At 37.4% G+C, this 26,256-nt stretch overlaps 1 protein-coding gene across 1 annotated transcript in view; it reads right to left on the bottom strand.

The window, feature by feature from the left end:
• The window catches only part of RAB11FIP2 (RAB11 family interacting protein 2), a 39,190-nt gene extending 13,217 nt beyond the window's left edge, over positions 1-25,973 (bottom strand). The window contains exons 1-4 of the mRNA XM_033065957.2: positions 25,406-25,973; positions 14,136-14,578; positions 13,004-13,463; positions 1,991-2,036 (exon numbers count right to left, since the gene is read on the bottom strand). Coding sequence (XP_032921848.1) covers positions 1,991-2,036; positions 13,004-13,463; positions 14,136-14,578; positions 25,406-25,758 — 1,302 coding nt within the window. The 5' untranslated portion in view covers positions 25,759-25,973. The remainder of the gene's footprint in view (positions 1-1,990; positions 2,037-13,003; positions 13,464-14,135; positions 14,579-25,405) is intronic.
• Between the last annotated feature and the right edge of the window lie 283 nt (positions 25,974-26,256).

The raw sequence follows: 26,256 nt of genomic DNA, 5'->3' as shown, positions 1-26,256 counted from the left end.
GCAATCAAGTTTATTGGAAAATTGTGTGTAATATATATGCTTTAAAGATGTTTCATCATACACCTGTTCCATATACATCTTGGGGGGGATAACTTATCACATGAATTATACAAGAAAATTCCAGCTGAAGTATGCTGGTATTTAGAAATATTGTTAAAATTAAGAAGATTTGATATGTTCAGCTTGAGCCAGTAGGTGATATTTAAATGTATAAGGAACACTTATCTCTTTACAAAAATAGATATCAGAATTTTAATGCATAACAATAATCTTATAATGAATTATTAAGGTAAAAAGAAAGATTCTAAACAAGCCATGCAAAGAATGATTGTCTCAGCTACAAAACCCTGTTGGGGTACACACTGCCAGCCAGAGGAAACAATGTTCGATGAAGTGAAGGCCTGGCAATCCCTGATCATCTCTTCATTGTTCTAATGAGGAATTCTGCTCTGGGAATATCATCTAAGCTACTTTCACATCTTTTGTCCTACTTACTTCATCTTCCTTTCAGTTCTTAATTAGGCCTTAAAGAGCTCACGCTGCCCTTTCAACTGGCTACTGCTCCCATTTAAACATCGCTTTCAGAGACAGGTGTTGGCATCAGAGGAGAAGACATACAAACATAATTACTAAATATGCACAAGGAAGAAATATAATAACTTGGTGAGGGCTGATATTACAGAATCTAATAATAAATTACTTCAAACACCTTAGAAAGCAACCCTGAATATTTAAAAAGAAATTCAAATGGTTTCATTCAAAACTATGGTTGAGATAGAGTTTCTTCCTCACCTAATTTGTATTTTGCATTAAATGAGCACCACCTCATAATCCTACGACTGACATTTAGGATGGCTGGTATTCCAAAAGAAAAATCATCAAGGATTTCTTTTATCACCTTTAAATCCTTTAAATAAAACAATTCACATCTTATTTCATAAAAGAATTAAACCGATGCTTTTACCAGTAATAAATTACATGATTTGCAGTGGTACATCTGCAAGCACATAGAAACTGTAATTATGGTTACTTTACAGACAATGGCTGCTAAGTTAAATCAATTTTTTGATGTCTCTTTTTGTCAGAGATTAAGTAACTGCCTGGTAGAATTCAGTTTACTATCTGATCAAAGGCAGCCTTCAAATACTCTGACATCTCCCACCAGCTACTTACATTATAAAAACTTGGGCATTTACAATAACATCAAATGTTATTACAAATCATTTACATAAACCAGCAGAAAACAAACAGTACAAAGTCGTATTTGCTTGTGAAATTTGTTTTCTATATATTTTAGCGATTGAAAACAAACCCACTTTTAAAGATGTCATCTATTCACAGAACAAATTCTAGTAAGACCACATTTTCCTTCAAACAAAGCCAATCTGATTGCTCAGGCAATCTGTGGATTGCTTTTTGTCTTTTCTTAGTACACAATTTATTCTCAGTACTTTTAGAAACAAGAGCATTTTGAATAATACTTCTAATATTTCCATTTTTTAGTCTTTTCATCCTCACATTTGTTATGTGTACTATTAATCCTACCAAATATCAGGTCATAATTTCAATTTTGATTTGCCTTCCCAACACTGTCCCCAAGTCTCTGATTATGGTGATGGTAAACTCCATTAATACATTACTGCTTAATGCAGAATTCCTCACCTGACCACTACTTCTCTAGAGTCATCTAAACCACTCCCAAAAATTCAGGTTTTGGTTTTTTTTACTTTTTGTGCAAAGAACTAAATATTTCCTTCTTCATGATATCACAGCTAAACTCCATACTGAGTGCAAAACTCTTCTTTATTTCCAAATTTACATTAAGCCTGTGCTCTTCTATTCAGATTTTCTGGATATGTCGAAAAAAAAAAAAAAAAAAAAAAGGAAAAATCCCAACATTTCCATATAAGAGGTTAAAAAAGAATAAAAGCTTATAAGCTTGTATCAGTTGGCATTTACTGATGATTGTCCATAACATCTCATAACTCACCGTTTTTTTCCTGAGATCCTCAGTGCCAGAAGGATTCACATTAAAACTGTGGGGGAAAAACCAAATATTAGCAGTGCACACTTATTTGACCAAAACAGCTGCTAGATTGCAGTACTGAACTAGGCACACAGCTAGAAAGTATTTAACATGGTTTGTTTTCTTGATTTGTTCAACTTAAGAAAATATTAGAACTTAAAGGAAATTTTAATATATTCTTTGTTCACAGTTATTTGTATTTTTAATATTCTTTTTGTCATAAAATCTAAATAACTAATAACTAATAAAGAAATGCAAGAAAGACTATTATGGATTTGGCTTCCTTATCTCTCCTCTTATCTCCAAGGAGCTTGAGCTTCTAAGCATGGAGTGCTACATTAAATGAAATACCCTAGGAACAGGTCCCTGGGATGAGATTGATAAAAACCAACAACCAAACCCTACAGACTAACACAAATTCCCAGCTTTCATGGCAGCTCCTAGAGGACAAAGTTCCTCCAGAAATTCCAGTGAGATCACCAGCTTAGGGCTAAAAAGCCATTTTCCATCAGCTACATTTATTTTGTACTTCAAATTGAGTAAATAATCTATTATTTTATAAACCTAGTGATTATTAAGCATATCCAGAAAGCAAAGCTCTTTCATAATCTTGTTGATACTGATAAAAAAAGCCACTGTCTAAATGTCAGGCTTAAGAAACTGTCCACTGAGGTTGGTGTAATTGTTAGCAAGTATCTTCAAAAATCAGTGATGCTGTGTTCCTATGTACTTGCTACAGCAAGTTTGGAGAGAAACATTCTCTGAAAATGTGTTCTGAATCTGAATATAGCAAACAAATATTATTTACTTGGTAGCATCACAGCAGACATACTTTCACATCACAGAATCTGTTTTGTTAGAATGGCTTTGAGAGTGATGTGTGACTGAGACCTACCAAAAATATTTTCCTTTTTTTAATTTTAAAGATTTTTTTATATTAGGTAACATGTATTTTGTTACTGTTCACCACTCTGTCATCTGAATTTATAAGCCACATATTTGACAGTGTAAAAGCAGAAGGGCAAAAATTTACAAACTAAAAATATGTAAAATATAAATGATGAGATTTTTTTGTGAATAATTTTTGTTTTACTTTTTTTTTTTAGTCTGTGCATTTTTAATTTCCAAAGCAGGCACACAGAAGTCCTGCAAACCATCTGAGGGTATTTGACAGAGACTGGATTAGAGGCACAGTCCCAACCAGGAACCCAGAGGTGCCTGAGGAAGCGAGGCTGGCTAATTCCCAGTGCACCTGTTTGCAGTGATCCCCAGCCTGCCCCGTTCGCTGCAGCCCCTTTTGAATGAGAGCCCTTTTTCCTGGGGCATTGTCAGCCCAGCCAAGGGCAGGGTCCCTCCCTCCCAGCTCCTTTCAGCCTCGCACGGATGTGTCAAACACATGATGAACTCGCTCCATTCACGGCTGCCTTCCGTGATCCCAGCACAAAAAAAATGAGTGAACTGAACTGGATCGAATTAGCTTGGTGAAAACCAAGAATGTCTCTATTTAACGAAGTGTGGCGCTAATTTGGGATATCTTTCTTTTGGGACTGTTTCCTCATGTTAGACAAGATATAGAATAATACGGCCTGACTGCTCAACTGGGCGACTTTCTGAAAGGTTAAAAAAGCAGGATCTTTCACTGCCTTCAATGACTTTATAGTTTCTGTGAAATAACTTCTGGGGCTCGCTCTTGAAATGAAAGCAGCAGCTCTGACTCTGAGAAGCTGCGTTTTAAAATTAGAAGTATAAATCACTGGCAATATGGACTAGTTGTTTGGGGTTTTTTTCAAGCAGTAAAAACCTGCAATCATTTCTGTAAAATCGTGGACATCATAACTGCAATTACAAAACAGAACATCTGCGTATTTTGCAAGAAGAAATTTGAATACGCCTGCAAAAAAAAGACAAAAAAAAGAAAAGCTATTATTAAAATACTCACCAATAAAAATCCAAATGCTATGAAGACTCTTACTCGTACATTAAAGAGATGTGTAGAAAATATACTGCTTCTTGAGGAAGCAACAGGTGCTGAGGTTGCATATAATAACATTTTTCTAAGCCAAAGTGTCTGCTAAGCAAGGTGGGAGCTCGTCAGCCCTGCAAGGTTTCCTGCCAGCGCTCCCAGCCCGAGGTGAGTGTGAGCAGATGCAGACTCCCACCACTGCACCCCTGCTTCACTGTCTGAGCAGCAGGTAACACCTCAAAAGAAAATCCTATAATATTATGAATGCAAATAGTTGGTGGAGTTTTCTGTTTGGTGTATTGAAATTCACGAGAGCATTTATTTTTTAATTTAAATTTCATCACAATAATAGACCCCCTCACTTGATTAGTGGCAATAATTATAATAAAACAGGCCTCTAGGACTGCAGCCCACACTGTACAAACATCACAAGTTCCTTTGAGCAGCCACTCTCTTGACTTCCTAAAAGCATTCTGAAATCATTGATCAAAACAAGTATAAAAAATAACATTGTTTTCTGCTGTGCTACAGTCACAGTTCACAGTGATAGTATTAGTTACAATCCAGTCTCTGGGGTTTTTTTCCAGGGTTAGATAAACTGGCAGGGAACTCATGCTAGGGAAGAAGTTCACATGTTCACAGCTTGGGGAAAAAGTATCTTTTTGGATTTTTCTGGGCTTTTTTTTGAGTGAGGCTTACTGTGAACAGCGATTGTGAAAAACTGGCACTGTGGGATTCTATAATTATTGTTTATCAATTATGCCCAAACTAAATTAGCTCAGTTTACAAGTAAAAAAGATATTTCTTTTCTAACAAATGGACTTTTCATGTGCCTTACGTGCCTCCAGGTGATGTCTCATACTGATTTTTGACAGTTTGTCTCTTGCAAGTAATAAACTTTCATTGTCTCAGATCACCTTCAGGAGCTGCTAAAAGGGAGGTAAATCCTACCAGCACAGATTACAAATCAGCTGCAGTAGGATCATGGAAGTGACACTGAGCCACCCAACCTGCACATCCCCCTTCCCTAGGCAGAACAGACTTCTCCAGTCCAGCACAACAATTAATCCTGGCCCTCATTTCACTCAGCTGGGAATGCAATTAGTGTCCTTGACAGCTACTTCATATAACAGACATTTTTACCAGATTAAATCATATCCATTATTTTATTGTTCCATATTATTTTACAGCTTTGGATAGAACTTTCTTCTTAAATTTTTCTTGAATAGTAAAGTTTGTTTGAATTTCTGGGGTTTTATTAGCTTAGATTTCAATTTTAGCTCATCTGAGACAAGAACTCTTTTCTATTGTGCTGCTCCTGAGGAGATAAAGTGATGAGAAATATAAACAGTATAAACTAACAATTGAGAAAAACATACTGCAGTACTGATTCTTTAGAGTGGTTTGGGTTACTATTTCATAATCACAGCAAATGTATTGCTCCAATTAATAATAAACTTTTAATTGATAAATAACTTTATTGCTATTTTCTCTATTTAAAAACATTTCATTAGAACTCCATGAAACTTTTTTTTAATAACACCTGTTTTTAATGGTAATTAAATACTTCCATTGCATGTTGATAATTTACAGTGTGCATAGGAAGAATACAGTGGAACTGAGTTCAGGATGTGCCACAAGCTCAAGTTTATGACTGCATCTTATAATTTTGTCTATTGAAGTTTAATAACAGTTAAAAATTCAAACATCAGATCTAGTGGCTGCTTAAATATTTAGCTTCTGAATGCCTAGAGATTAAAACAATCTTTATCAAATCTTTCCTATAACTGATTTAAACATTTTAGCGCCATTTAGTCTGGCAACATAATGAATGGGAATCAGACTCCTAAATTATGCTCCATGGAAAGAGTATTTTCTTAAGGAGCAAAAGCTTTTTACTTATCTCTTGCTATTCTTATTAGTTACATGATAGTAGTGTACACTATTAGAAATTAAAATTAGGATATTTACATTAATCATTACTATTCAAAGTATTAAAATTTATGTTAACATTCTGTAAAATATCCATTATACCAATGAGCTAAGTGTGAGCTTTCAGTTTCTTTCCTTTAATATGGAATGTCTGCATACAGGTAATTAGCAAAGCTCTGCCATTTTCATTTTTCATTACAGTTGAAATTCCTATTCCTACCCTACTTCTTGGTCTTTGCACTGATTCTTACTACATTGCTTAGGCACTTTTCTCTGGATTTTCACAACATATATTAAAATCTTGAAATATTAGGATGCCATTTAGTTTATTACTATGGCACTAGGGAAAAAAATAAAAAACAAAAGAAATTCATAAAATCAGATACAGTTAATGAAATTCAGAAACTTAGCCTTCCATAGAATATTGTCAGCCTGCTGTGCCTGGCAATGCAGAGCTCACTTCATATTCTGAGAAGCAATGACTGTCTTGTCTGGCAGCCAAACAAGTACAGAATAAGCATATTACCATTTATTTTGCAATTAGATTCTGAGCAACATCACTTAAGACACTTCACTGTATAAATTGCTCTGCTGTCAAGCCATGCTCTGTGACCTTCTGGAGCTTGGGTAACTCCAGGGGGACACAAAAAGAGGATCAGGTTTTGTGGCTATCACTGTCTTTTCTTGATTAGTTAGAATTTTAAGTACATAAATATTTCTCCTTTTACTAGGAGTTGTGCTATAGCAAAAAAGTTTTTTTTTTTTCTCAAGAGACCACTAAAGAACTGTTAGGCTAAAAGTAGCGCCAGCATCTCCACTGGAAAACCCTATTGGCGATCTCTAAGTCAATAACAAACAAACAAATCAAACAAGCCTAAAATTAAATTTTACACTGAAAGCTACAGATCCATTTTTGCATTATTAAAAGAGTAGAACTAATCCTTAGTTCTTATAATGAAACATTGTGCACAAAAGTGCATTGCTTTTACATAGTTTCTGCATTTATTAATAAAGAAACAATAGAACAAATTATTCTTTTTAAAAATGAAATAGAACAGGCAGTGCATTTTCCCTTGGGAAAGATAAAATGCCTCATGCATCCTCTCAAAAAAGATTTCATATGCCCTAATGTGCACCAAGAGACAGTGAAAGCTTGAAAAAATCTTGTCATGCAGCCAGCAGGATGAACTTTCCTAACAGTATTCCTAAAACAGTCAACTAAATAGGAGTGACTGATTGCTGGTGAGGAGTCTGCAAAAGTCAAGATTAATACCCAGTATTTCTGCAATATCCCTCAAAGAATTGATTGCTCCAGCCCACTTTAGTCATGTCCCAAATGCTGTGACCATTGCTTTGTAGGAGCTTTCCAAAAGATTTCATTATTCTCTTATCACATGCACTGATCTTCCAAATCAGATGATAACAGTCCTGGCAGGACAGAATAAGAATCTCTGCTTGACTTCTGCTTGTTTTGTAATTCTTCTTTACCTTTCATGTACCAGCAATGTATTTTATCTTGTTGAAATAAAATCCCCCTGACAACCTTACCACCCTGAATTAACAAATATTAACAGTCTAGAGTACAATTAAACCACTGCCATACTCCATCAATATTCTACCTAGACTGAAGATCACAGTTGACTGAAGTGTAGTCAAATTTCAGCAGAGAACTGAAAAAACTTATTCATTTCAAGAAAAGCAATGCAGAAGTACACTGTTCTTAAAATAAGACATGCTAACACTGACAGAGGAAACAAAATTCTGAAAATACCATAGTTCACCTGATGTCATTTTTTTACTAACCGAGAAATTAATGTGCTAAAATGTCTTAACAGACCTTACTGTGCTTTAGCAAGCACAGCAATATCCAGAGAGCAACATTTCTGGAAAAGGCATGTGAAAAGTAGAAAGAGTGAATTGCATTGTACACTGGATTTCCTATTTGGCAGAGAAATACACAGCCACTACAATCCATTGCTCTCATCAGGCAACTTTTGGGGCTCATTCCAATGGAGCTGTTGCCAGTAACTCTGCAAGACTGAAAGCACTGAGCAGTGACTTTGATTATGTTGCAGTTATTGCATTAATAACTCACCCTCAGCGTGGTTTGGGATAACAGGTTTTAGTTTAGAACTTCAGCTGACTCGAGACAGGCACCTGCCCTACTGTCACAGCTCAAGCGACAAGCAGGAACCCAGAGGAGCACCAGGAGGTGGCAAAAGCTTCTTTAACCACCTGGCCATCACACATTCAAAATGTTTGCTGAAATGTAGCAGACATCAGCTGTTCTTCAGACTTAAGAATTTAATATGACCCAAACACGTTGCTGTTATCAAAAGCCTCCTGTTTTCATGGCACCTCACTCATTTTTTAACAAATCTAATAATGATCATATCAAAATGCATATTTCAAACATTGCCTCCATTGGGAAAAACAAAACTGCAGTCCCTGATCTGTGACACTGAGGAGACAGGCAGCTCTAACAGCCACATGGGATGAAAGTGGAAGAGAGGCTGAAGAAAATCACCACACTCAGAAATTACAAGCAGAAAGATGCAAAAGAGTCAAAGGATTGGGTTGGTGTTTTTTGAGTTGCAATTTTGAAAAATTGCTGAAGCAGGAAGAGAATATAGAAAAAAAATAAAGTAGTATTTTCATAATTTATGCTCCAATTCACCAGTGACTAATAATATAAATATGAGCATTATTCATAATTGTCACAGGGAATCCTAGTAAGACACAAGTTTCTTTCTCCTCCACTATTCCATCTTAGAATGTAACATACTTATTGCCACAACGGATAAAGTGTAATCTGTACGTAGACACCAGCTTTATCTTTTTTTTTCTGTGAAGTATAATAATAGTAGTAGTTAGTTAATAATAATAATTAGGTCAAAGAAATGCTGCTTTAGAAGGGTTTTTTAAATGCCTCTCTCTATTCATTTATACATATATGTGTATATACAGACACAGACATTATTAGTGTATATGTATATATTTTATTTATATATATATAGATAAAATATTTAGTAGAAAGCTCCCAAACATGTAGCAATCCAGTTTCTCAGACCTGGAATTTGATCTGACTAGTAACAACCTGTCAGCTTTAAATATTGGACTATTTGTCTCCCTGTGTCCAGTGCCTAAGATCCTGTTAATTACCTAAACTCCCTTTCTTGTAGGTCCTGTTAATTACCCGTCTCCTGTCTCAGAGGACCTTGTTAATAACTTGTACAATCTCTCTAAAAAGGTCTTAATAACACATTAAAATTAAAGATGCTTTTCTTTTAGCACTTGTCAAGTGGTGTAAATTGAGAAATTTTCACATCAGTTTATTAGCCTGTAGTGTAGTGTCATGTATTTTCCTAAACAAAAACAATTTCAGAAAAACGAAGCTTTGGTTATGGCACAAAACAATCTTTGTTTTCCAGGAGCACCCTCAGTTTCTTTAACTGTGTTCAACACAAAAGCCACGTGGCTTCTGACTGCAAATTAACCTCCTGAGAGCCATGACAATAGCAGTAATTGTAAGAATGAGTGCAATTTAAGGCAACGTTAGGTAAAAGTTTCAAAACAGTGCTTGAGGAAGTACAAAACCAAAAATATTATTGGTAAATGCTGGCTAGGAGCACTAGACATTGTTTCCTTAAAAATTCTTCATTGGCTGTATTATGCAAAACCTCTGGAACTAATAGATTTTGTAATATTTGCAAAACTAGCATTTTTTGTTTCACTATGAGACTTTTGCATTTTTAAATTGCCACGGAATCAGCTTACATATCTCTACTATGCCTGCCACAGACAATGGAATCCCAGTCTTAACACTTATGTAACACTGCAATATCATATCTATAAAAACATTTTAAAAATATTCATTTATCCACTCAGCATTTGCAGGAGATAAAGCATCATCCCTATTTTACAGATTTAGCCAAAGCCAGGGAACAAGCCTTTGCCAGATCAGAGATTAACAGAAATTAGGGGTCCACATTTTGTGATTTCCTGTCAATAAATGTTATACACAAACCAAATTGGTTTTGTTCTGCTTTTCCAAAATACTTCTAAAACCTTATTGAAACAACAATAACAAATATTAGCAATAAAAATAAAAAATAATTTTCAAGTAATCCTGGCATACTTGCTTTTGGAAAAAAAAAATCCTACAAATGTCGTTGAAGCACTCCTATAATTTTTGGATCAGCAGCTGAGCAACACGTGGAAGATGTACTTATTTTCATTCATTTAATTAGTAAGTAAGAGTAATTAGTGACAGAGCATGCAGCCAGCCAGCTAAGCACTCAAGGATGGGCTATTCAGCACTCACCCAGCTGATGTTATGAGCTGCTGTTCTCCACATTGTTACTGTTCAGTCAACATTACCAACCACAATTAATTAGGATGGACTTAAGCCCGACCCAAAGTTCACCAAAGTCACTGAAAATCCTCCCACTAAGGTTACAGATGTGGTTTCATCAGCACTGAGAACGTGACATTCACACTGCAAACATGAAGGAGCTGGGTTTGCTCGATTTTTTTTGAGGGTTGGGAAAGAGGGTTGCTATGGATTGGGTTTTTTCCCTTCCCCTTTGCTTTGTGTCCAGCCTGGTCCCACAGACTGGAGGTTTTATGGTTGCAGTTTGCTCCTGGAATACATCCCCAGCAGGATTTCATCAGACAGAATCCAGCTCAGGATGTTCTATCACCCAAACCAAGGCTTAGCTAAGTGGGGTTAAGTGGGAGATCCACCTGCAAAGCAAACACCTGATCCACAACAGAACACTGATTTTGGACACACCTTCATAATTTTTTATTAAACACTGCCTGGTTTACTAGCAGAAATGGGATTCATCCAAAAGAGCTTAACAGCATGTTGAGTAAATAAGAAACAACCCAGACTAAATTCCCTGTCTACACTTCCAGCATAGTGAATTTGTTACCCAGCCTCACTTGTTTTGTGCCCACATATTCACACAAATTCTTTTTTCACCATTACTGGTTCAAAAAATTAAAAATGGATTCCATTCGAGAAATCCTCCACAGAAAAAAGGTAAACTTAAACTGTAAACTTATTAAATATGCACATTTTGTATTAGTTTCTACTTCAAAAGAAAATAATTGTGTAAGATACATTTGAAAGTAAACTAAGTCTAAAAGGTTCTCACAGAACATCATAATGGAACACATAAAAAATCAAGAGCTTCTAACTTAACTTATTGCATGCTAGATATTATGCCATAATAGCTGTCTCACAAAAAAGGGCAGAATGTTTATTATTTTTGGCTTTTTGAAAATAAAATAATATCTGTTTGTCTTATCAAAAGTTTATGTTTACATAAAAGTCAAGAACTAGCAAAAGGACTCTGATACAAAGACAGAAACAAATGACTAGAGTCCTTCTGAATGGGCACTGTGATGAGCTTTTTAATTACAAAACAAAGAAAAAAAGTCCATCATGATTACCATTAAGTTTTATATTTATCAAGATCTGCTGCATTCAAGAACTTCAAAAGATTTCACTACTTATATCTAGCATCTGCCTGAATACAGTGATTAATTTTAAAAAAATGAAATGCTATGCAATTTTAATTGTTATTTGAATAATTTCTCTTTAAAGGAGCTTATTTAAAAGGAAGTTTAACTTCTGACAAACCAAGCTACAACCTAACCTTACACTAATTTAATTCATTAAATAAAAATATTCTATGATTGTTTATAAACACGGTATTTAAGACACCAAGAACTGATTGGGCTCATAGAAGGCACTAAAAAGATAATTTTTTGAGATAGGATGAGCTTCTAGCAACAAATTCTTTTCTAGAGCAGTTCAGTTCATTTCTCCCATTCACATCCATTATTAGTTTTGTTAAAAAATTATTCTAAGTTGAAATCAGGAGTGGATGCATTTCAACCCATGAAAAAACTGAGCTGGGACACAATATGACCCCTCTATTCTAAGAGAACAAAATAATATTTTTTTTAAAAAATAAACCACTCTTGTGTCATTAATTAAGGAATTATTATACAGGAAAAGGTGAATTTTTACAACCATGTTTTCTATTTAAAACAGTGACTGATTTTACAGCCTTCAGATTCCAGTTTGAAGCATTTTCATTTCAAATGCTTTTTCTACCAAATTGAAGTCATTACATAGAAATGAATCATTACCCTGAAAAAGCAAGGACTGCTAATTTCTGGCATTTATATATTAAAAAAAAAGCAAAGTAATGAAAGTTAATTAACTTCTTAAACATTTATCTATTGTGAACAGTATATGTGGGTGGCAGTGTACATCTATATATATATATATTTACACATGTATAAAGAGAGACACCAGCCTATCTTTCTCACTAGCAAACAAAACCCAGGAAGGAAACTAACTGTGGGTTACATTTTTTCTTAAGGAAAACAAGTAAAAGCATTGATAGACAAACAAAGATTAAAATGGATTATTTAAATCAAAGTTCCTTATCAGTCCTGGAACTTAATTCATTCTGCTCAAGACATAAACTGCTTGTTCAACAATTCCAATACATAGAACTCAGCAAAGCTGCAGCGAGCCAAATGAATTCAGGTGAGATAACAGTTCATCTGGGTGCTCCCATTTTGAAACAGAATGTTCTTTAATTCTTTAACATATACAACCTAAATACTCTTTTTTTTCCTTTTCCATGGGATTTCTTTTCACTACTCCCATTTGCACCACTCTTAGTTATTCAGGTTCCTCACCCCCTTACACTTGAAAACTTTCCCTCTCAGAACTTGACTTAGGGTAATGTAATAAATTAGCAACAAATGTTCAGTTAAAGCAGAAGACTTCAGGGAGAGCCCATCTGAAGCACAAACAAGGTCTTCCACAAACCCAAGCACCCATGAACCTTCACAGCACACATTAGTAATAAAAAAGTCACTTCAAAACAAAGTAGGAAACAATCGAATTATATAAAAAGTTCTTAATGTACTTAGAAACAGACGAGCACTGATACAAACATGTATAAAGTACAAAGATTGTGCTCCTCAACACATCACAATTTCATTTATATAACATGTTCAAGATATCAGATGAAAATACAGCAAAAACCTACCTTGAAGATGGCAACATGCTCGTAGGCTTGAAGTTTGCCATGAACGGATTAGTCGAATCATAATCAAAACTCTCCTGATGAGCTTCCCCAAACGCACTTGGTGATTTCAAGTCAGTAGAACTCTCTGATCCCCCATTGCTAAGTTTATCTGACCTCTTGCTATCTTTTTTTCCAGTCACTCTTTCAAAAAGACTGACTTTCTCTTTTTTCTCTTTTTTAATTTCTTTTCTGATCTCGACAGGTTTGGAAAACAGACTTATGTTTTGATCCCACGTTGCTGGGCTTTCTTCAAATGGATTCTTCTGTCTTGGCAGTGTAGCAAATTTTTGGGGTAACGAAGCACTCACATTAAATGGGTCATTTTGTGCTTCAAGTGCAGTTTCATCAACTGTGCTGTCAAGTTGGCTCATTTTAGAAGTATCAACACTTAATGTCCTTCTGTGTGGAGATTTTAGACTCCCTGCAAACAATCTGTCATTAGTATATTATCAATGAGACACTATATCACAGCTTATGACACGCAGAAAACCCATTTTAGCTTAGATCTAGAAGCTTTGCAATTGAGCCTCAGTTCAGAACACTGGTGAGCAACTAAGCTATTAAAAAAGAATTAACAGCTGTGGCCTCAATTTCATGTTTCAGAAATGTTTATGGATAGGCACCACAGGAAATTTTTGTTTCCTGCATGAAAACGAAGTTCTACAGAGAAGACAGCTATGACTGGTGTGCCATTACCGAGACAATAGCATGTTGCTACATAATAACTTTGAGCAATGCAAAGTATTTTCAGTTCTTTGTACAAATCAGGTTTAAAATTTGCTGATAGTTTTTGACTTTTTAATTAGACTTATTTCTTGCAAGATGCTATTTTGCCTAGAGTCCCCATTGGAATGCAATATACTCTCAGATGAGGACATAATAAGAGCAAATGCTAAATTATCATAAATCATGAGCAATGTAAGTTATTTCCTATGCACAGAAACAGCAATTATGAGTTACCAGCAATTAAAGAAAGTGTAAAAAATAGGCCAGTAATATTTCTTAACATTTTGGCCTTGTAAGTGCTTCATACAGATTCTGAATGCTCTAACAGCAGTGAGCTGTAACTGTAATGGTTATGAGTTTTACTCACCCCCTTCATCCACTGAACCAAAGGACTCCAGCTGACGCCTGAAGAGATGGGTGTAGCCAACGGTGCTGGATTTAATTTTCTCTGAGGAGACGTGTGGTCCTGTCAGATCTGACATGGAGTGAGCTGAGGACAGTCGCTGAGGTCCCAGGAGAAAAGGTTTTTTTGGTTTTGATTTCATTTGCACTTCACCACTAGACACCTCCAGATTTGCATCAGGTGTGTGAGTGCTTGGGATGATCGCAGAGGATGTGTCTGAAAACGTCCCATCATTCTTCCGACCCTTCATTTTGTCTTTTAGTTTAGCAAATGGGGATTTGGTTTTGTCCTTCATTGACAAATCAAACATGCTTGCTGTCATGTTATTCCTCATAAACTGAATATTGACGTTTATTTCTCCTCTGTCTTTAGTTCTCTTCCCTTGTCTGGATTCTAGGGGAAACCACCTAAAAGGAGAAAGAACAAATTGTGTTTTCTAAAGGCTATCATTACACTCTGGTTAGTGTAATGCATTTGGTGAGAACAATTTAAAGTATGGAAACCCAAGTCCTATAGCAAAGATTCAACTGCTCCTGTACTGAAAAACTTTTTTGTTTATATTTGTTTTCAAAGAGAAAACTTAATAACTAAGCAAGAGGAAGCTCTTCACAGCATTCACCTGTATCAAAATCAACTCTGGAAGCTGACCAAACATCACCACAGTTTAGGGTTTCCATCTGTTTATGAAGGAGATTTTGTACCTAGTGATAAATACAGATACATTTTCGTTGTCTTTTTTAAATTTTTTTTTTATTTTTCAAGTGTCCTTTATTTAGTAGTGATGCATATTAATGTATTTTATGTGCCAACTGCTTGACTTTTTGTCCTTGGATTTTGCTCCAGTTTACCCACTAGTAAACATTTTCCCCTCTTTCCTTCCTTCTAAGCACTGGTTAACATTTATGACAACTGCAGAAATGCTGGCTAAGAAGTATCTGAGAGCCCTGAACAGTCAGCTACCATTTCAATTCTGCACCTAACTCCCCTCTGGATGCTGACAGTAACTCCACAAGCACAACTTGAGCACGTAGGTGTATCCAACAGCATCCTCTCTTTTGCAGGTCACCAGCAGGATTAACTTCAGAAAAATTTCCTTTGGAACCATGACATAAATCCCTACTCCTTGAAAAGAGATCAAAGGTGTGATCATGTGTTTCAAAAAGCCAAATGTGCTTCTTTGCCAGGTCCAGCAAAAGCTTTATCATTATCCAAGTGTCTCATTCATTCCCTATCATGCTCCATTGTCCCATGGAGGCATCTGCAGAATTATGGCTCAATCTTCCCTCCACAGCTTCACCTTCATGAATGACCAACACACAATCCCTTCTCCACAACCATCACCAAGAGCCTTTCCCCATTTCAGAAGGTCACAATGGCATATTTTAGATGAGCAGCTCCAAGGAAGTGCTCTAAATCCATTGTCAGGAGAAATCCATGCACACAGACACACAACAGTGCCTCACCACCAGTAACTTTTGAATTAGAGAGACTAAGAAATCAAACTGCCTATTAACACAGATACAAAATGGACTATACATTTATACATACATTATTCAATCCTGCCAAATATAGAAAAAAAGGTCAGGAAAGGAGAACAATAGCCCTCAATTTATTTTCAGATTTCATAAATATATTTTAAATGCGACAGCTGTAATCAAATTTTCAGGCAGAGATTACATGTTTTGAGTTGAGAAAATACTTCCAAAAGTGACGCATCAAAGACATAACAAAAGGATAATGAATATTATACCTTTTTGTTGTTGTTGTTGCTTTGTGATGTTCACAAGATTTTATATTTCGTACTAAAGCAAAATAATTTAAAAATATCAGACCTCCTCTGTTCTTGTCATGAACAGCATTAATACCGACCAGCAGACCCAGAAGCTCAAACCAGTATAAGGATAATTAAATCTTCAGGAAAAAATCTTTTCTTCTGTTGTGAGGTAACTTCATTTATATACTTTAAATGAAATACAAAACCTGGAATATGTGTCTGAAGAAGATGGATCGTTTTTCCTTTTAGTTAATAATGCTTCACTTCTTTGGTAACTGATTCCAGAAACACTTTAAGTCATCTATAGAGTTGTTACAGAAAACAAAAACAGAACCAAAAGTGAATTGCCTTTGTGCTACATAATATTGCAAAATCTGGAAGAGAAGATAGCTTACTTTCATTAAGACTCTTCTTTAAAAGAAAATTGGTTCACATATTCCCCTAAAAAAATATAAACAGTACACAGCCGTAATGAGCAAGCCTTGCTCAGACAGCTCCTGTACACATAAAAAACCCCAAATAAAAACCATCCTGGACCTGAGAAAGTCCTCCCATGGCTCCTCAGCCACACTAAACATACACACCAGCACAAATAAGGCTTATGAGTACTTTAAGAAACACAGGAGGCAGAAAGGACTTCACTTTCTGACATGCAAATTTAATGGCTCAGCCCACACTGTAACAGTTTTCCCTCTCTCTTCACAGGGTTCCAACATTAATACCCTACCTCTGATAAAACTGGTGAATTTTTCTATGTTTCTGCTTCGGAATAATCAAAACCTTAAACTGATCCATGACACTTGTTTTAGAATAATAAGACATAAGTTTTTGCTAAGAGGAGGAACGTCTTTTATTTTAAAAATTCATTTAACTCAATTATTGGCATTCTTATCGCTCAATCACCAATGCTGTGTCATTGCCAGCACTCAACTACTAAGGACAAATGCCATGTACTATTTTGATATTTACCTCTTCTTAAAGAGAAGCCACAACTAATAACATGCCTTCACAGCTTCTACACTTCTTTTCAAGGTATATCTTGAAGAAGTTGGCAATAAAAATAAGTTCAGCTGGGAAAACAAAGAAACTCTCCTATCCCTAGGAAGACAACACAAGGTCCTGCTGGAACCAGGTTCAACATTTCTACTGATTCCAACAGAATTTAATCATAAACTCTTTACTCCAGCAAAATTCCTCTGGTCTTCAGTGGAATTTCTATTGGAATAATGATTGCTGGATCAAATCTTTGTATGAAAGACAGATATTTAATTTTCATAGGCGTTTCAAGGAGGTTTCTTTGTTACCTTGGAGAGTTTATCTCGTTTTACTTATAATGAAGGTTCCATATGCTTCAGCTCATAACAAGACAATATGAGAAGCAGACTCAAATCATGATTTTCCTCAAAATTCAAAGGCAACTAATTACTTTTTTAAACAGATGAGAACAAATGCAGGCAATGCATTTATGTGGAGCTGCACGTGAATGAGCAACTAAGTCTGTAAATGTTTCTTATTAGAATCTGTTTCGACAACACATGGGCGTGAGCAGCAAATAGAAAAAACAGGAGAGAAAAAAGAATCGGGAAATGAAGTCCGCTGTTTTCAGATAACAACATTTGGGTCCTAAAACACCAAATTCCACTATACTACTGCCAATTTTAAAAATTGAAATGTATTATAAAAGCCAATAAAACCTGCTATTTTAGTTTTGTTTACAGTACTTTTAGCCACAATAAATGCTCCATTTGTCAGGTTGCCATGAGCTTATTCTATAGAAAGCCTGTACAAAGTAGGAAAATAGCCAATAACATACATGAACAAAACAGGGTGGCTTTTATGAGAGCAGATGCCCTTTTACTTAATAACCAAATATTACATCCAGTCTTGCAGACAGTCTTTATTTAAACAGACCTTGTACAAAGTCTGGCAAATTTTCCCAACTTCAAAGGAAGCCCTATTGCCTTTGGAATCACATTCATTCGTCTTGCTCTCACCTTCAAATGTTCTGTAGGGCAATGTCCTCCATACACCCTCTAATTTTGACTTTTTCCCTATGGCTTCCACCAGAACAACTCTTGCTTCCTGTTCTCATCTGTTTTTCAGTGTGCTAATGGGCCTTTCCCGTCTTGCACAGGTTTCTGCTAATTTCTACTTTTAAGTATTCCATAAATTGCCGCTCTGCATGAATGTGAAAAGAGAAGCTCAACATGCAAGGCTAAAAAGGAAAAATCCTGCTGACCAGGCAGCCCTGAAAATCTAAACCCCTGTGTTTTAGAAGCAGCACAGCTACTTTCTACCCATGACCAAATTAGTTGATTTTGGCCACACCTACAATTAGGGGTGGAAAAAGCAAACTCTCCTAACTTGTGCAGTCCCACCAGTAATGAACCCTTCACCTCGGGGAAGACAGACAGGAGGAGCGAAGAGGAAAACTGAAATAAGCTACTATAAATGACAAAGTTAGAAAAACCTGGCCTATTTCATTTAAATAGCTAGTGATGTACAGATCTTTCAGCTGTTTTTTTCCTCCCCTTTTCTGATTCTATTTGTCCTCCAAATCTGCCAAAGAATCTGATATTTCCAAGTCCTACCCCTCTCTCTCCTCTGAAGAAGCATCATTCAGCCTGTTCTGCTCACCATGGAACAGTGAGCAGGATGGGCTGACAGCATGGGTAAGAAAAAGCACTACCTAATTTCAATTACATTTTAATTATATGTTTTGACAGCCTCCAAAACCACTGGGCAACTTATCTACCAATTTCAACAGGAATTAAGTGTTGATCTCCCGACTGTCTTCTGGACAGTGCCAAAGATGGAAAGTATTGAAGGAATTTTCCCATTTTTTGCTTCTCAAATACACCACTCTGCCCTCAGTCTACCAGTAATAATCTGTTGAGCTGAGCTAGTTTTGCTTTGCTGAAAAACCCAAAGAATTTTGCAAAATCTTTATTTCAATTCACAAATTACTGAAGGAATTTTGCAAAAGCCACATAATCACCATAGCATCTGCCAAGGTTTCTGACCTTGATTTTACAGGCAAAAATCAGCATCATGATCTGCTACACATTAATGAGAATTTTCTATATAGGCAGATACTTCTAAACTTACCCTATAAAAAAACCACCAGAATCTCAACGATAGAACATATCCATCAGCTGTCACAAAAACAAAGTTGATGACTCCTGTCAAGCTGAAGAAATTTGCTTCACAAAAGCCCACTAACATAAATGTCCACAGCTAACTGATAAAAAAACAACATCCAAAGCCCAGAACTATCTGACATTTTCATTTAGCAGCGTATGCACTTTGAAAAATGCAGAAATATGTTTTGTGATAAATCATTCCAATACCATACTGAGAGGCTACCCCAAAAATCAGCAAGCAGAAAAATTAAGGCAATGGGGTGGGCATAGACTGTATCATGTATAAAGGGAAATAAAGAAGAAAACAAATTATTTATTAAAGTAAGTGATGACACTCACAAAGATTAATACTCTTACTTTCTGGAAGCCAACTGAAATGAGATATTCAAAGCAGTTTAAAATAAATACTACAGAGTGACATTGCAACACCACAAAACATATGGGAACTGACAGCTATCACAGCACCCTCACTACAGGGTTTGCTAACATCAACTGGAATCAAAGTCATTAAAGTGCTCTTAGTTTACTTATTATTTTGGCTAAAGATTATGTGTGAATATTTCTATGTTAGAAACAAACTAACTGAAGGTATGAGAATTAAGGCCAGTTATTTGAGTTGAGAGTATGTGCCAACATGTGTATGTGCACAGAAAACGGAGAAGCATTTCAATCCTGATGACACTTTGACTCAGAGTTATGACTTGTTGAGAGGATGTGCATGGATCTGTTGTCAAAATGCAAATGCTGGGAATATTACTAAGTAATTTGAAAATATCACTCTAAGTCCATAAAGCTACAGCTGGGCAAAACTTTGTTTTCTCCCATAACCATCTTTCTCTTTTGTCCCTCACTACTCCCATTCCTTCTTTTCTTTTTTTTTACATTTAATGAGGTATCACAAGACAACTCGGATGAAATCTTCAGCTGCTCTTTATTTCTATGCCTTTAACAAATTTCTCAGTTACTACTATTCCCACTTTTGACTTGAGTGGAACAAGGTTTTTCTCTGCCTTTAACCACAATAATTTTCTGTTATTTCCACCATTTCCTGCCATTCCCACTATTATTGAGGCTCTTCCCTTAAAATGCATTTTTCATGTTTAAACTAAATTTAAGATTAAAAATGAGTAAATAACAGTATGCTATGTTTTGTAGAAATATTATTAGTATGGTTCCCACTCATTAACAAGCACTGAGCCCATATATTATCTATTTACTAGTTGTTTGCTTGTTCATAATTCCAGATGTATCTGAAGCCTCCCTCTTGCTTATGCTGCTACAGATGAGAGAGAGGACAGAGCAGAGGCATTTGAAGAGGGACTTTATACCTAAGACAGAGACTGCCACATTAATTTGGAAAAAGTCCCACCATTTGCATATCTTCCAGGAAGCTCAGCAGCACTAAAGTCAGTGCCTGCAAAACAGGGATACTGATCATGGTCAACCATGAGTTCTTTTTGATTGCTTGCTGAGAAGTTGGTTTTGACTCTTTTTTTATGATCAATATAAGCTGAGAAGTATCTTTAGAAAAGGCCAAGTTTCCTTCACTGTATTATGCTCAAGCAAGCATTTTGTTTAACAAGTGCTGCAATCTGTGTGTGTGTGGAGGGGAGTGATGTTGAGGTATTACAGACCCCAGGGAGAAGAGGAACTAAATCACAAATAAAAGATGTCTCCTCCAACATTTCCATAAGAAATAATAACTCTACATCACCTGCCTCCTCAAATTTATAGCATTCCAAACAAGTGTTACATCTTAAATCAGCTGAACATACAATAAAATGAGCCGTCCAGGAAAGCTCATAAAGGAATGGACAATAAACAGAGTGGAATTAGAGAGCAACAACGATGAAGCAAAAGCTGAGGAACAAGGAACATCAGGAAAGTTAACAGCAATTTGTTCTTCTTGCGCTGTGCTCATTTAGCCCACAGGAGGAAAAAATCTAAGTTCAGTCATTGTAAAAACAACTGAAAAATGCTTCAGTAAATTAAGACATATCAGCAAATGAGTACTTTTTTATTCCATGCTAACCCAAGAATTTGTTTTGATGCTATGCAATCAGATTATCAGCAGCATTAAGGCAACTGTGAATTATAATGGAATTGAAATTATTACAAGAAAGCATATATGCTTTAAAGCAATACATTCATTGATCATAATTTACATTTCAAATGAAAGAGTAGGGAGGTATATTTATTTTGCAAGAGTAGACAGAAAAAAGATGTCATGTATTTCTTAGGATTAATTTAAAAACCCATGCGATGTTATTGCAAAAATAAAAGGCATGTCAGAAATATAACATTTGAAAACTTATGCTAAATACACTTCCATTAAAGCAGTTTTTCCAAAGCTTTTTGAACTGTTAAAAAAAAACCTCAGTAAAATTTTTCAGCATCTGGAGTCTAGTTTTCAGCTCTGGAAAAAAGAGCAGAAGTAAAAAGTCCCTGTCCATTTCCAACTACAGCAGAGTTGTCAGAGACACAAATTTACGAACTTTCAGAGTACAATGGGCATTTCTGCAGTAAGACAGAAAGAAAATGAACTGGGATGAAGTCTCTGGAAGAGATCTAGTGAGGGACCATCTGAGCCACAGCTGGATCTAACTGTTCCAGAAATTTTTACTTTTAAGAATTTGAAAAATCATCAGTTTCAGAAAGGAAAAGGACATCGTATGATGCTGTGTACAAAATTTTCCCTATTAAGTTATAGTAAATAGACTGCATTGTTTCATTAAGACTTGAGCCAGAGCAAGTTTCTTAGAACACAAGACAAATCCTATCATGAGGCCTCTGCCTGAAAATGTTACTGCAGGGAGTATTTGTCTTAAGATGTGACAAGTAACAAAAAAGCTCCACAGGAAAAAAAAAAAAAAAGAAAAAGATTATTTTTCCTTAACATAATGTTCCTCAGTCTGCATGATTTTGGAAATTTATTTCTTCCAAATTATAAAATATTAAATTAAAAAAATATGTTAAAAGCCAAATGTCACACACCCCATGGTCTTCCTAAGAATTCAGAATCAGCTGGTAGCCTTCACTTCTCATACCTCCTTACTAAAAAAGCACTAGGGAATTGCTGACAGGGTTCAGCATTGTGCAGAATATTAAATATCTTTTTTGCAATACCCTGGTGACTCTTGAGTCTGTCTCTTACAGCACCATATGTACAGCTGTGTTGGAAAGAGGAAGCTATTAAATATATTAAAAAGTAGAAATATTACCAATAGACACTTCATCAAATAACTGGATCTCATTCATCCCCAAACAAAGCAAGAAATGTTAAGGTTACATCAACATAAGAAAATAACTCTGGATTTAATAACAGCACAAGCCTGTTGAACATATTTGAAAGTAAAAACATTGCTTAATAAAACAGATTAGTGTTTCTGAAACAATGAATATAGCTTTCAACCATCAGATTGCTTTGGTAACAAAGACATTGGACTTGGTTTTGAAAGGTGCTGGGTGTCTCAGTTCCCACACCATAGCCACAGTTAGAAGGTCTTTGGGTCCAAATATATTACCCTTAGTTTACTGCCAACATAGGACTAGGAATATTTTCTATCAAAAAGGATTTAATAAAAAAGGGGGAAAAAAGAGCATTCTGTTTGAGATTGCATTCGTAAATCTATTCTTGAAAGTTTGCCCTTGCCCCACACACACGTACAAACCTTGAATCCACATCTCCAACAAATGCTTCAAGGAGACAGCCACGAACCGCCCGTGTGGAACAGGGGCACACAAAGCACACAGCCACGAAAACTCAGAAACATCGAAACTAAGGAACTCGGCGTTACTTTTTTTCAAAAGTGCGTTTCAGAAAGGACATTTTTGAGGTTTCTAAGCACCTAAAAACACCAAGGGGAAAACTGGACTTTCAGTGGCTCCTTCCTCGTAAGAATTTAAATCAGCATTAAGCGAGAACGCGCTGCCAAAAATCCCACTTGCCGCCCAGCCGCACTTTTACACTTACATAAGACTTTTACAAGTACGGCTGTTCGGCCCTAGAAGCCTAACACCCATCAACTTTTAATAAGATTTGCAATCTTAAATGTTCAAGTAACTTCTGAAGAAAGGACTTGGGCTGTTTGTAAAACTTTCCCCATAGGCCCCCATCTTGTGCAGCAGAGCTCGCAGGCGGCGCGCGGCGCTCCCGGGGAGCCGCGGTGATTTCAGCGCTGCTCTGGGTGGAACTGCTTCACGGCTACATTGCAGGAGTTCCTCTCTCACACTTCAGAGAAAGAAATGAGAAAATAAAGAACACCTATGGAGCCCTGCTAAGCATAACTTCCTATAAAAAAACTGCAGATCAGAATGTTTGCTTAACTATCACAAGGACTCTGTTACTTACTCCACTTAAAAATTTCTGGAATAATTTTGCAAGACTCCAGGACTACTTTGCTAAAACTGGTGCAGGAGTCTATGTTTCTTCTTCTAGGGAAAAGAAGTTTTGTTACTCACAGTAATAAAGGAATAATGTACATATTTTACTCCAGTTTCTGAACACGTATTTCTATTTAGAATCACAGTTTTTACTTTTAGTAGCATTCCTCCCTCATTCATTCACCTTGTTTTTCACCCTGTTGCTAGGTGTTGCAACTAAGGCAGTTGACTACTGACTTGCAAGATAATTACAACTGATGATTCAAGAATTTTTAAGATACATAAGAGCAGTGAAACTTCTTGAATCAAGTGTTAACAGAAATTAAGACCTTAAGGCTACAGGCATTTACCGTGTATTGCATCAAGATAACTGGGTTGTCCCTAAAAAGGTAAGCAATTAAAAATGTAATACTCCAGACAGTGAACCCACAAGAGATTCTGCACAGGCTTCTTTCCTCTCGTATGGTTTGTGAACATAGGGGCAAAAAATTCAGTTTATGAAAATAAACACCAGGGCAAAGAGAGCTTTGACTTGTCTTTGGTGCTCTTCACCGTTGGCCATGCAGGACCAGGTTTTGAGGTGGTTTCAGCAGAAGCAGTTGTCTGACCAAGAAGCCCTGCCTGGTGTTAACCATACAGATCTCCATCTGCAGCTGCCAACGCTGCTGGAGGTTCAACCCCAGCACAGTCAGAGACTGTGCAAGACAAGCAATGCCAGTCTTTTAGTGGCTTGGACGCAAACACCAGCACCTCACCACAGACCCAACATCACTATGGATACCAGACTTCAATTTTAACAGCTGAGATTTGGGCACAGGAGTCTTTGTACTCTACTGAAGACGCTAGAGGAGGAAAGGCACCTGGAGCAGGAACTTTGTAACCACTGCAGAAAGATCTGTCAGCGTTCACATGCCACTGGCAACACAGAGCTCACTTGGAGGTATCCATGCTCTTCTGACTCAGCTTCTGCAGGACAAACATATCTAAACCAAACCCAAAGCATGGAGTCATAGGCATGCCTGAAGTACTCTCATACCTACAGTCTGAGTTACACAAACACATGGAAGATAAATTACACTGGTACCAAACACCTTTGTGCAATCATGTCCTGTCTAGGAATTACAACAACTTTACTCATTTAGTTGAAAAACTCTGAGAATTAGATACGTACAGTTCCACTTTAAATAAACTGCTATGATGCCTTCTTTTTGTTAGTTTGTTTGTTTTTTTTAATTCCTTTTTTTGCATTCCAGTGTCTGAACTTTCTGGGAAACACAGTTTTATTTGATAAAGGCTTTTGCAGGTAGTGATGGAAGCTACCACAAGAGCTGAAATTTCTCTTCAGTCTTCTCAGCTGAGGCCTGCTGAACAGTGCAGCCTTGGGATCATGGCCTAGGATTAATCAGGACAGCAAAGCACTCTGCTGTTGTGGTAAGCCTTCATTAAGTCACAGCTCATTGACCACTAAAACATAAATATAAAATATTTAAACACACGTGGTTGAAGTAACTGAAGGAAAACAATTTTAAAGAGAACCACACCAGGTTTCAGGGCATCTGAGTCTCACGCATGGCTCAAACTCAAGCAGGAGATGAATGGGGGTATGGCCCTGTGCAGAACAAAGAAAAATGCTGAGAAAAAGACTGCAATGAGTTCATGTTACACACAAGAGTTTGTCAGAAAAGTTAATGTTGTTGGCAGTCCTTCCCTGTGCACAGTAAGCACTTTGATTACAGTAAACTTCTCTGGAAGAGGTCAGGCCCAATGACATAACTGTATAGGCTAAGAGATTTGAACACAGAATCAATGACAGAAACGTACCAATTTCATTTCAAAGTACATACATTCATAATAAGGCTACTATTTCCCACCGTCCCCAAATGCAACTGTCCAAGGAATACAAATTATAATGAAAAAAACCAACCATAACTTACTCTGTTTTCCGCCTTTGCTTGTCTTCAAATATATCATTCAGACTTATGGCCACCTGTCCCAAAAACCTGTCCAGCCCCACCAGCGACCTGTGCATGACAATCAGGTACAGGATGTATTTTTCTGGATTCTCCTGCATGAGTAGTCCAGGGAGCTCGAAGGAGGCCTCTTCTTTCCAGACGGGATCCAGAGTCTTCTCAGCCACCGAGGTGGAGTACTTCTCCTTGCCCAGCTGTATGATGGTGTAGGCATCGTTGCTGCCATTTTTACCTTTTGGCTTCAGACCTTTGGCTTGAAGGACCGTAACTTGCACGTGAGTTGGGAACCACTTCTGGGCTTGCTCTGCCAGCATCATCTCTGGAGATCGCAGCAGCAATAACAAACGCAAAGTCTGTCAGTCCTCGAGTGACTGCGTAAGGGCACTTACGGCGGAGACACCTGTCAGGGGCTCTGCTGGTGCTTCCTCTAGCGCTGCTGGCCGCGGGTGGCCCTCACCAGCCCGCGGGTCCCCCCCTTCCCCGGCAGCCCCACCTGCGGCTCCATGGCCGGGGGCTGCAGGTCCCGCCGCAGCCCCGGCCCCGCTCCCGGCCTGGCCCTGCCCGCCGCCGCCGCTGCCGCCGGCCCGGCCCCGCGCCGCCCCCAGGGCATCCCCCGGGCAGGGCCGCTCCGCCGCGGGGCCCCGCAGGCCGGCGGCGGCCTGCCCCTGCTCCTCGCGGCTCGGTGCGGCCGGGGGGCTCGGTGCGGCCGGGGGGCTCGGTGCGGCCGGGGGGCTCGGTGCGGCCGGGGGGCTCGGTGCCGCGCTGCCCTCCCTGCCTCCGTCAGCGCGCCCGGCCCCGCCGCGGCCGCCTCAGCC

The sequence above is a fragment of the Catharus ustulatus genome, chromosome 8 (genome assembly GCF_009819885.2).
Source record: "Catharus ustulatus isolate bCatUst1 chromosome 8, bCatUst1.pri.v2, whole genome shotgun sequence".
In the NCBI taxonomy this organism is placed as follows: Eukaryota; Metazoa; Chordata; class Aves; order Passeriformes; family Turdidae; genus Catharus; species Catharus ustulatus.
Note: the sequence above shows the minus strand (reverse complement) of the source record. Positions and strands in the feature narration are given on the sequence as shown.